This window comes from Momordica charantia (assembly GCF_013281855.1).
Source record: "Momordica charantia cultivar OHB3-1 chromosome 7 unlocalized genomic scaffold, Mcharantia_2.0 BLBB01000007.1, whole genome shotgun sequence".
NCBI lineage: Eukaryota > Viridiplantae > Streptophyta > Magnoliopsida > Cucurbitales > Cucurbitaceae > Momordica > Momordica charantia.
The window spans coordinates 5,089,919-5,102,047 of NW_028275165.1; the positions used below are offsets into that span (position 1 = coordinate 5,089,919).

A 12,129-nucleotide genomic window follows, 5' to 3' on the forward strand; every position below is an offset into this window, starting at 1 on the left:
ACTTGCACATAGAATAATTGGTAGCACAATTAGTGGACAACAATTATTATTTCACAGGTAGACCAAGTAACTCGATCTTAATCCTGAGTGAGTTATGGACTCTTATCTATAAGTGATCGTCCTTTGATTTGTATGGTGAGAGTGACCTGGGTCGCCGACTAAATATTCCTAGCATTTTGGGGACGAGACCGAGTGGGAAATTGAGAACATAACCTACACAAGATGAAATTCACTCCTTCCAACTTTAGAGTAAATAGATTAGTGTTCTCTTACTGACTCCGGGACTTGAACAATAGGGGCCCCACTCTCTCACTAGCCAGAGAGGGACTTCTATTTAATGGTCGGACCATAAACAAGTTGTTCGTTAGAGGATTAGTTGTACTTAAGGTGAAAGAGGTAACTCAAGAATAAAATGGTAATTTGACCTAGCTGAAGTTACAAACACTCATGAAGGACTGACTTACCGTTAATGGTCAATATCCATGGACGCAAAATATTCTACAATGCAAAGAGTGCAGCTATGAGTCTTTAGTGGAGTGACTCATAGTTAACGAATGTTGGTTACTTTGGTTAATGAGTTTAATCATTTAATCTCGTATCGTTGGAGCTTCTAATATGTAGGTCCATTAAGTCCCCCACTAGCTCATAACGGTTAAAACAAGGACCAATGTTTTTGAAAGAATTTGAATTGTTCAATTTAAATAAGGATTGTAGGTTAATTGTATAAGATACAAATGTATCTTATAGATGAGATGTGTATCTCAAAAAAAAAAAAAAACAAAATAACATAATGTATATAAGATACATTATAATATAAAGTTTTTGAATCACATTCAAAATTAAACTTTATAATATAAGAGTTATATTTGAATAAGATTCAAATAATACTTAATAGAATTGGATTGAATGTAAAAAAAATATATATATATATATATATATGAATTGGATTTGTATTAAAGGTTAAAATTAATGTGAATGAGATTCCCATTAAAACTATTATACATATGAATATGATAAAATAAACCTTTAATTAAATATATGATATTTAATTATGATTAATTAATTAGTTTAATGATTAATTAATTAATTAAATTAATTTAAATTTAATTAACCACCCTAAGAAGATGGTGGGTGGGGAGATTGTTTTCACCCCACCCCTCTTCTCTCTATAAATTAGGAGGTGTGTTATTGTTCAAGGGTTGAACAATTCTCTCTAAAAAAACTCTCTCACGAAAACTCCCTCATTTCAAAAGAGGGTTCTTATCATCATACATCATATCTAATATATTATGGAAATCTTGTTGCGATTAAAACGTCATTTACCGACAAGGGGATATATGTATATATATATATGCGAGTGTGTGTTTTGAGTACAACATATCGAGTAGAGATTTGAACTTATGATGTATTGATTAAAGATGAGTACCAATCACCACTCAGCTAAACTCAGATTAATTACACTAGTAATTATCAAATTGTATAATCACAATATTTTATACGTACTCAACTTTTTTAAAAAATTAATCTTAATACATGATAAAAGAACGTAGACAAAAACAAGTAAAATTAAAAGTTTAGAACTGATCACCATGCCAAGTTTAGAAACTAGAAGTAAAAATTGATTTAAAAAAAAAAAAAAAGAGGCCAAATGACTAAACACTAGCCGTTACCAAAGCTTGGAAACGTTCAAAGGTACGGAGTCGGATTCGTAGCATTCCCCGCCTCCTTCGCCTGCACCTCGCTTCTTCCTCTCCAACTCCATCAATGGCCGTTCCACATTCTCCCTCCCCGCTCCCTGTTTCTCCTCCCCGATTGAATCTCTCAACCAAACCCGGGTCTAAACTCTGCTGCTGTTCTTCCTCAGATCCGCCTCCGCAATCCCATGGAGAATCTCATTTCCTTGGTCAACAAACTCCAGCGAGCTTGCACTGCTCTTGGCGACCATGGCGAAGAGAGCGCTTTGCCCACTCTCTGGGACTCCCTCCCCGCCATTGCCGTCGTCGGAGGCCAGGTCAAACGCCGCTCCTTTTCCATTCCTTCGTTATTGCTCAATTCGTTAATTTATGTTGGATTATAGGCCATCCGATTTCTGTTTCATGAAAAATTCCGGCGTTTTGTTGCCTTCATATCGATTGTGGTCGAAATTGTGAATTGCTTCTCTTATCGAATTCTGATTGTATAATTCAACACGTGAATTACTTGTCCCTTTCATTTCGGGTTCTATTATATAATTTATTTATGCATTTCTTAAGTTCATCGCCAGGATTCCTGTTCTCTTGGTCCTTTCCCTCCCACTCTCTTCGAATCTAACGAATTCACCAGCAATTACTCCACTAATGAGTTTGCCTTCATATTGAACTTCACTTTCTTGCACGAGTTGAATTATACAAACGTTAAATTATATGCTTATAAACCATATACTTCCGTAGCTATGTCGTCAAAGTCCCACGAGTTAGCTCCTTTGATGTTATCCAAAAAGTTTATATATCAAAATTTACCGATACCCTTATTCTTCTCGACTGCAAACCAATCATACAGATAATTGTCTAATATGATAAAGAAATTTTCCAGTCCCATTTCATTTTTTTCGTTGTGTTTCTTACTATTCCTTCAATTGCTCGTGTTTTAGTCCCTTTGGATATTATACAATAAAGACATAAATGAATATTCCATTGGATAAAGTAACCTTAGAGACTTGATAGTGAATTTTGAAGAAGATTTAGTATAGTTCACCCGTTTATTTAATAAGAATGAAACTCTCTAGTACTCCATTTCACCACAAGCGCCCATTTAAAAAATGACATAGATTGCATTTGTGCAGGTGTATAATTAGAACGCAATTAGTTATGTCATAAAAAAAAAGTGCAATTAGTTATGATTTTGATTTTTCTATTGAGCATTAAATTATGCATTACCAGCGAGTACTTATGTGATCTATACTCACTCAATCATTGAAATATGCATGCGTAATGTACTATATTACATACCACATTAATTTATAAATGTTGTTTATACACGAGTCATCTTAAATTGAATTTAATATTTTCATATTTACTTGGACTCTCGTTCCATTAAATTGTGCACCTTAATCCATCTGCACCAACCTTTGCGATTGACATTAGTTCTTATATTGCAATTCGTGTTATCAATTCCCATGATGTGTCCTAGACGAAGAGTCCACTGAACTGATTATCTTATTGGTTGTAGAGCTCTGGCAAGTCATCGGTTCTGGAGAGCATTGTTGGAAAAGACTTTTTACCTCGTGGAGCTGGTAAATTTATGCTGTTATCTCCTTTTTGCTGATGGTTCTTCCCTCATTTAAAGGGTAGTACGTGCAACAATTATGAAAGAGGCTATGTGAACTTGAAAAGTACTTCAGAGAAGAATTTCCTTGCCTTGTTGTTCATCATTGGTGGGGATGGGGGGACTATTGCCATAAGAACATTGATGTTTTTATAATCAGTTGCTGAAAGACAAGTAACTTTGTCAAATTTTAAGCTGTTGGTTTTCTCGCCCTTTGTCTGATAGGTTGACTTAAGAAATTTTTGCTTTAATACCGTTACTGGCTAACACCCATCTTCAGTCAGGAAATAGGGATATTTGGTCTTGTGGTTCTTTTCTTCATTCTTTTATGCAATCCTTGTCCCTCTTCTTCCCCTTCATCGTGGAAGGTTAATATTTACAATAAGGTCAAATTCTTTGCTTGGACAAGTATTGCACAGGGTATTAACACTGTGGATTGGGTTCAAAGGAATTTTTTCTTCTTGTTGAGGTGCTGCATTCTCTGTAGAAAGGTGTTTGAGGATTTTGGCCATATTTTTTGAAATTGTCAGTTTCCTTGCTGGATGTGGGATTGTTTTCTTGAGGTTTTTGGGGTCTGTTTGGCCTGTAATAGAGATTGTTGTCTTATGATAATGGAGGAGGTTTTTTTCATCTTCCCTTTAAGAATAAGGGCAGTGTTATTTGTCGGGTTGGTTTCTAATGGTTTTATGATGTATTTGACTTGATAGGAATCATAGAATCTTTAGGGGGAGTGGAGAGGTATTGGGTTTCATTCTCCCTCTAAGGAGAAGGTAGTGTTCTCTGTAGGGAAGTGGAGAGGTTTTGGGAGGAGGTTGATCCTTGCTTTGCTAGTTGGGCGTCTGTTTCTAAGACTTTTGTAATTATCCATTAGGTATTATTCTTCTGGATTGAAGCTTTTTTTGAGTCTCTAGAGGAGGTTGGTCCCTTGATAGGTTTAATGCCTCGCTTTGGGCATTTGTTTCTAAAAACTTTTCTAATAATTTGTTAGGTATTATTTTTTTGGATTGGAGCCCTTTTTTTATTTTGTTAGGTTAGGTCCTTATGGATGCCCTTTTTGTAGGCCAGTCTTTTTGGGTTTTTTGTCGGGCCTTTTATATTCTTTCATTTTTCTGAATGTGAGCATGGTTTCTCAATTAATTTTTTTTTAAAGCTTTTGGAAATTCTCTTTAAAAGGTGATGCAACTTTTTATATTAATGGTCCTTGTCACTCCTGGTAGTTACAAACTGAACATGCAACTTTTATAAGTTGTAATTTAGGTATGACACTCCTGGAAACTTATATTGTATTATCCATGTTTATTTTTTGACAAGAAACGAACTTTTCATTGATAAATGAAAAGGAACAAAAAATGTTCAAAGATACAAACCCTCGAAGGGGTGAAATGAAGGGGGAGAATAATGAGCCTGGAAGGAGAATAATGAGCCCTTTTCAAGCCGTCGTTTTCCAATAGTTACGCAAATATGAAATTTTATTAACAAGTTTTATTATCACGCTAATGTTCACATTATTTGGGACTTAAATAAGATACTGACATATTGTTTGCAGGGATTGTCACCCGTCGCCCTCTTGTTTTGCAGCTTCATAGGATTGACGATGGAAAAGAATATGGAGAGTTCATGCATCTCCCTAGGAAGAAATTTACCGATTTCGGTATGTCTTCATACATCTTACAAGCTAACAAATTTTGGACCTCTTATTTGTTGATTAGCAAATCATTTATTTTTCGATCAACTTGTTGCATGTGCAACTCTTCTCCTTACTCATAGCAAATTTCTGCAGCTGCCGTGAGGCAGGAAATATCAGATGAAACTGATAGAGAAACAGGACGCTCCAAACAAATTTCAAGTGTTCCAATCCATCTCAGTATCTATTCCCCTAATGGTGAGATTTATATGTTGATTACAAGACTTATTTTTCCTTTTTAAGCAGCTTAAGTTATTTTCATAGAGTTACTCTTGATGATGCATGGTAGATAGACTAAGATTCAATTTCGATACGTAATTTTGACCAAAACCTTTTCTTTTGGTTTTTTCCTAAGTAACTTGAGTCTAGGACTAGGTAGTAAAGTCCATTTGGATCACTAACTTGTTAGTTGTTCAGTTATGATAATACAAAGTGACGAGAGAGAGAACAAAACTTGCCTTCTTACTAGTAATAAGCGACTAATTTTCTTGTATGGTTTATTTGTGTTGATCTATTTGTAACCTTTGGTCTTTGAGGGGATATCTCATCTTCCTTTTTTTTTTCTGTATGCTTTCTCCTCTTCAATAAAATTTTCAGTTTCCTATAAAAAAAACGAAAAAAATTTGTGTTGATCTATTTATTTACATTTAATAATTAAGTTGATCCACACAAAATAAATTGCATAGTAAGTAGGGACTCATACTTATAGGTGTGGAGGCTAATTTCTTCAATCGAGTGAGAAAAAATAAATTATATAATTTTAGTCTGAATTTTAAGTTAGATTTTCAAAGTCCCAAATTTTTTTTTTAAAGTTAGAATTTGACATATGAGGGATAGGTTCAATTTGACTCAGCTCTCTTGCTCGTTAGGTTTTTGTTAGCTTCAACAATGAATAGTTAACTTAATTATTTTTCATTTATTATATAACATTTTAGGCAAAGGTGAAAAAAATATTAATTTTATATTTCTCCAGTTGCTTATGTGAAAAATGTACTAATTTACTTAAAATGGATGTAACACATTAATAATAAACCAACAAACTAAAGAGAACTAGAAGTACCTTTCAATAGAATAATATTTTGAGGGTCGAAGATGTCTTGAGAAGAGGTTTGGATGCTCGCAGTTTAATGCCTCTCTTTACGTCTTTGTAACTCAGGAGATTGAAGAATCTTGAGGTCGAGGGGGAAAATACTCTCTTCGCTCTCCTCCCTTGTGGGTTTTTTATTTTTTTAGAACAAGTTCATCAAGGTTGAGTCACTAGGTAAGTAAATCAAGCTAGTTCATTCAAGTTTGTTTATGTTAGTTCCTCACAAGTTTAGCCAAGTTGCCTGATTGGAAAAGCCATGGAAAGCAATAATTGTTGTATTGGTAATAAATATTTTTGTATTTGGAAAAAAAATGACTCTTTTTTTTTTTTCTTTTTATTTATTTATTTATTTTTTATTGAAGATATGTTTGTAGGAGCTATACTGCCTCTTCAAATGTCTCATTTAACAGGGTTTGAGGAACTATTTGTGGAGATGTTGCAATTACTGATTCATTCGTCATTTTTTAGACAAATTAGAAATTCATTGGGAGCTATTTGTGGTGTTGCCTATCTTTGGTGGTAGAAGGATAATTTTTGTTCCCATGGGTTGGGATAAGGAGGATTGGTGCGCTTTTTAGGATATGTTAAAAGTTTGTTTGTTAAAATTTGATGGAGAGAACTCGTTGGAAAAAGATAGAAAGTTTTCAAAGGCCAAAACGCTACCAACAGAGGTTTCTAAATCCTCCTACGCAGAGGCAGTAAAGAAAGGAAGTTGAAAGGAGGCAATCCGTGCATCAGAGGTTGACTCATCGGTTGGAAAAAGCTCTTTGGTTAAGGAAAGGGAAATCGAGAAGAGGAAGAACTCCTTTTGGGTCAAAAAGGAAGTAGAGGTTGTGGAGATAGGAAAATGAAGGTGAATGGGAAAATTTCATTTGAAGATTGAGAAATGGGACTTTGAAAAACATAGTAGAAAACAATTTGTGTATGGGTACGATGGATGGATAAAAATCTAGAACCACCTCTAAAGTTTTGAAAAAGATAGTGTTTTGAAGCTATAGGAAGCCACTTTAGCGGTTTAGTGGACATTTCTTCAAAATCCTTGAACTTGCTTGATTGTTTAGAAGTTCTTATGCTAGTAGAAACTAATTCTTCTGGCTTTCTTGCCCGCTTCAAACGAGATTACTGATCCACAACTTGGTTCTTTCGAGGTTTGAGTATTGGATGACTGTAAATCGAAGGGAGAAATATCTCTCAAGAGACTGAGACGGATCATTCAAACCTTTTTTTGATCTCAGGAACTTTCCAAATTCTCTCGACTTCAAAATAATTGAGGCGATTTTTTGTAAGACGGAAAGTTTGATAATAGGAAGCCTTCTCTTTACTCTGATCATTTGAGGACTCCAAATCTCAGAAACTTTAAAGGTTAAGGAAGTTAATACCAATAGTGTCACGTCAATATAATTTAAGTTCCGGATATAAATTTTCTATGTTACATTTTATTTTAACAACTAATATTTCAAAAGATAAAGTACACACTAGGTATTACCCTAGTTCCAAATACCTAGTTCCAATCACTGAATAGGTAGGCTTTAATTAAGGGCAACAAATTTTTGGTTGGTTCCGCTGTGCAGCAGTTTTGAGGATTGAGATCTTTTAGTTTTCTTGTCTTCTCTTGGTGGATGGAGGTTTCAGATTCTTTACTTCTTGATGTAGTTAGTTGTTAGCAAGGTTCAAAATTTCACTCGACACTTCGATGGTCTCGACATCAACATTGGGGGAGAAAATATTTTTCCCCCAATATCGTCGACATGTCGAGAAAATGACAACATGTCCCAAATGTCGATTATTTTTTTTTGGCATTGAATCCCTAAACGATTGAGAAAATGTGGATCCTTAGTGGCCTGCTAGTTTGAGACTTAGAGGAAGATCTTTGTTTTTCAAGAAAAAATCTAGATTGAAAATTTTGAATCCAAACCTTAAAAAAAGAATGATTTCTGTTCAAAAACGTCTTTTAGTTTTTGTGTAAATTCAAAGCTGGTAGAAGAGCAAACAGAAAAGTTGAAAATAATAGTAAAAACTTAGCATTTTCTATTTTTCTTTTAAACAAATTAAAGTTAAATTCTTATCATTTTGGTTCAAAAAAGGGAAAAAAAAACGTCAAATTAAATTTAAGTATAAAAATCTAATAAAATTTTAAAGAAATTGGTTATAAACAATCGATATATAAAAAACTTAATTTAAATTAAATTTAACTAAAAATTCTAACAAAATCTTAAAGTAATTGATTTAAAAGAAAAACAAATTTTAAATTAAATTTAACTGACGAAATCTTAAAACAAACAAAGAATTAAAATCAATTTAACTAATTATTATTAAACATTTAAATTTTAGAAACACTTTATCATTTTGGTTCAAAAAAGGAAAAAAAAACAAACGTCAAATTAAATTGAACTATAAAAATCTAATAAAATCTTAATGAAATAGATTATAAACAATCGCTAATTCTTAAACTAAATTTAACTAAAAAAATCTAACAAAATCTTAAAGAAACATATAATCGATTTAAAAAAAACAAAATTTAAATTAAATTTAACTAAAAAATCTAACAAAATCTTCAAGTAATTGATTTAAAAGAAAAACAAATTTTAAATTAAATTTAACTAACCAAATCTTAAAACAAACTAATAAAAGAAAATCAATTTAACTAATTATTATTAAACATTTAAATTTTAAACTACATCTAATTTTTTAAAAATTATTTCATACTTTATATATATCTATATTTCACCTATTTTGTTTAATTATCTAACTAGATGAGATTAGAAATTATCAATAAAAAAGCAATATTAAACTTTAATTTACTGATTCAAATAATTTTCATATATGTATACGTGATTTTGTTTCAACATTTTCATTGTGACTATAATTTTATAAGTATATTACTTATATGGTTAAATATGATGGTTAGAAGTGATTAGTTATAGGCTAATTAAACTACCATTAAAGTAGTATTTACTAGTTTAAAAAATTTCCATCAATATCCACTATTTTCGTAATTTTTCCCGAAATATCCATTCGACATGTCCGTAAAATCGAGACCTCGACATTTCCATCAACATCGACATTTTGAACCTTGGTTGTTAGATATTAACACTATCTGTTGAGTTTTAGCTTATATCAATTCTTTAGTTTAGTTTATAGTTAACATACAGTAACTTGTAGTTACCTGGTATTTAGGTTTCCAGCATCCTTTATAAATAGGTGCTGGCTTCTCTAATAAAGGCAGATTACTATTTACTTCCAGAAACTCCAGCACTAGTGTGCATCAAATTGGTATAAGAGCACCCAATTTTCTGGGCACTCTTATGGCGGAAAAGAAACCAGCCACCACCGAGCCATCCAAAAGGACGTAGGTGAGATTAAGCAGATTTTGGAAATCATCCATGAGAAACTCGAAGCTTTGGGTATGCAGCAATCGCCGGTTAGAACCACCCCACAACACCCTGCAAGAATGGATCAAGAAGTTGGGTTGGAGGGCCGAAGGACTGCCTATCCACAAGAAGGGTAGACAGCCCCACCAAGAAGACCCCAATCAATCAATTTGGGACTAAAAAAAAAAAACCGCAACATTTTCGCCAAGAAGTCAATCGAACCCCTTATTTCAGCGGCGAAATGAGCTAATGTTTGATTTCTCGAGCGATGAGGAAGACGAGCTATTAGCCTATGAAGGTGAGAGATTTGGTAGGTATCCTAACCCAATTAGACAGCAAGAAAACAGTGAATACAAGATGAAAAATGAAAATTGACCTTCATAGTTTTAATGGCAAGATGGATATAGAGGGATTCTTTAATTGGATAAAAAATGTAGAAAATTTTTTCAGCTATATGAGTACTCCCGAACATAATAAGGTTCGGTTGGTAGCTTTAAAACTAAAAGGGGGAGCGTCTGCTTGGTACTTGGTAGGATCAATTGGAAATTAATAGGCAACGCTATGGAAAGTAACCTATTAGGAGTTGGGAGCGTATGAAGAAACTTATGAGAGAGTGCTTTCTCCCAATCAATTTTGAACAAATCTTGTACAATCAATATCAAAATTGTAAATAAAGTTCAAGATCCATAACAGATTACACAAAAGAATTTCATCGCTTCGGTGCAAGAACAAATCTAGCGGAAAACCAACACTACCTAGTAGCAAGATACATTGGTGGGTTGCGAGCTGACATTAAGGAATAAATAGCTTTGCAACCGATTGGGTATCTAAATGAAACTATTTCTACGGCAACTACCATTGAAGAACAGGTTAGTAACCGCTTCAAGAAGCAATATTCAAGAAGGAACAATTGGGAACAAGGAGGGACCTCCAAAAAGAATGCTGCTTCCAGCGATCTTCTTTATTCTCCAATCCGTACCTCTGCCACAACCCGAACTGGATCTTGTTAAAGATAAATAAAATGACAATGTTGCAGGAAAGAAGACTGAAAATACGTACAGTCTGACCAACATTGAGTAAATGTTTTGACGTGGACAAACCGGGAATTTATCTAATGAATGTCCTCAACGAAAAGCTATCACCTTGGTCGAAGAAGAAGATGGCCAAGAGGACAGCAGTGAGGATCTTGAAGAGGAAATTGATTATGCAGAACCAGATGAAGGAGAACCGGTTTCTTGTGTTCTCCAACGGGTATTGCTGACACCTAAAACCGAAGTCACTTACCAAAGACATTGCTCTTTTTAAGACAAGATGCACAATCAATGGAAAGATTTGCAATATCATAGTAGATAGTGGCAGTACCGAAAATGTCATTGCAAGTAAGTTAGTCACAATTATTCAACATAGTATCAGAGCAGAGAGTTTTTTTTTTTGTGCAAATTTCCAAGCCACTAGTGAAGATAGTATTAAAATGTAAATAAATAATTAAATTTACAGTAACTCATAAGCTTAAACTTTTGAGTTTTGGATTTAGTGGCGATTTAAAACATGATAACATATATAATACCACTTGTCATGAGGTTGAGTCTCGAACATATATTTTCGCTCCTCTGTGGCACTAAGAGATTGTTTTAGTTAGCCTAACACACAAAGATATGAAGTAGTAATATGGGATAGTAGTAGGTAAAAAGTATAAAGTATACAAACGTTTGGGGAAATTCTTTTCCCAACCTTTATAATTCTGTACGAAAGGTATAACATTCAAGAACAAACCCTCCTCCGTATAACATTCAAGAACAAACCCTCCTCCTAAGAAGACCTTTTATAGGCAAGAAAGACTATATGTAGATGGATACACCCACAAACCGTTTGATAAAATTCTCCCCTCAATGATTATTTGATGTGTTGGCAGTCTCTCCACATTTCCTTCATTTGAAGTAACTTCCGCCATTAGGATGGGTGGTGGGCTGTCTGCATGACAAGTGTTGGTGCACAGGAGGGATTTTGGGAAGTTAGGTAGTTTCTAGCCTTGCAAGGAGGTAAAATAACTCAGTGGGAGTTACTTTAGATGGAGGAAATGCGGAGAAGACATCAGCCCATAAAATAACTCTTTATGGAATTTTGTTGGGTTATTGGGGGAGTTCTGTCAAATAGTTGGTCGGCATGTCCATCTAGAGTCCTTGCCTATGGAAGTATAAAGGGTGTGTCCTACGGGTTGCTGTTATTGTATACATTTTATATGAAATTAAAAAGGTTTTGGGAAATGCTTTGCCCAAGCATTTTTATACTTTATGCTTTATGTCTTATTATTTTCCCATATTAGTACCTCATATCCTTCATGTGTGGGATAGGTTGACTAAGGTAACCTCATAGTGTCATATTTGGACCAATAAGTGTAGTAAAAATTGCTTACCGCAAGTGTATGAGTCAAGTTTTAATATAGATGGTAAATGAATACCGATATCGTCCTCTGGATTGGGTTTCTAGCTCTCTCAAGTACCACAGATACAATCACTGAATTTTATTTAGAGAATTGAATCCGAATGAAAGAATAGAATCAAAGAAAATAAACATGCAATAATAAAGATAAAAACAGCGGGGAGGAAGGTTTTAGGAAATTGATTTCACCTATTCTATGAACCAACTACTTAATTACTCAAAATTGAACGAATTATTAATTCTAT

General features: G+C 33.8%; 1 protein-coding gene across 1 annotated transcript in view; it reads left to right on the forward strand.

The window, feature by feature from the left end:
* Positions 1-1,677: 1,677 nt before the first annotated feature.
* The window catches only part of DL1B (DYNAMIN-like 1B), a 36,869-nt gene continuing 26,417 nt past the window's right edge, over positions 1,678-12,129 (forward strand). Inside the window, exons 1-4 of the mRNA XM_022296372.2 lie at positions 1,678-2,011; positions 3,208-3,271; positions 4,850-4,954; positions 5,084-5,185. Coding sequence (XP_022152064.1) covers positions 1,883-2,011; positions 3,208-3,271; positions 4,850-4,954; positions 5,084-5,185 — 400 coding nt within the window. The 5' untranslated portion in view covers positions 1,678-1,882. The remainder of the gene's footprint in view (positions 2,012-3,207; positions 3,272-4,849; positions 4,955-5,083; positions 5,186-12,129) is intronic.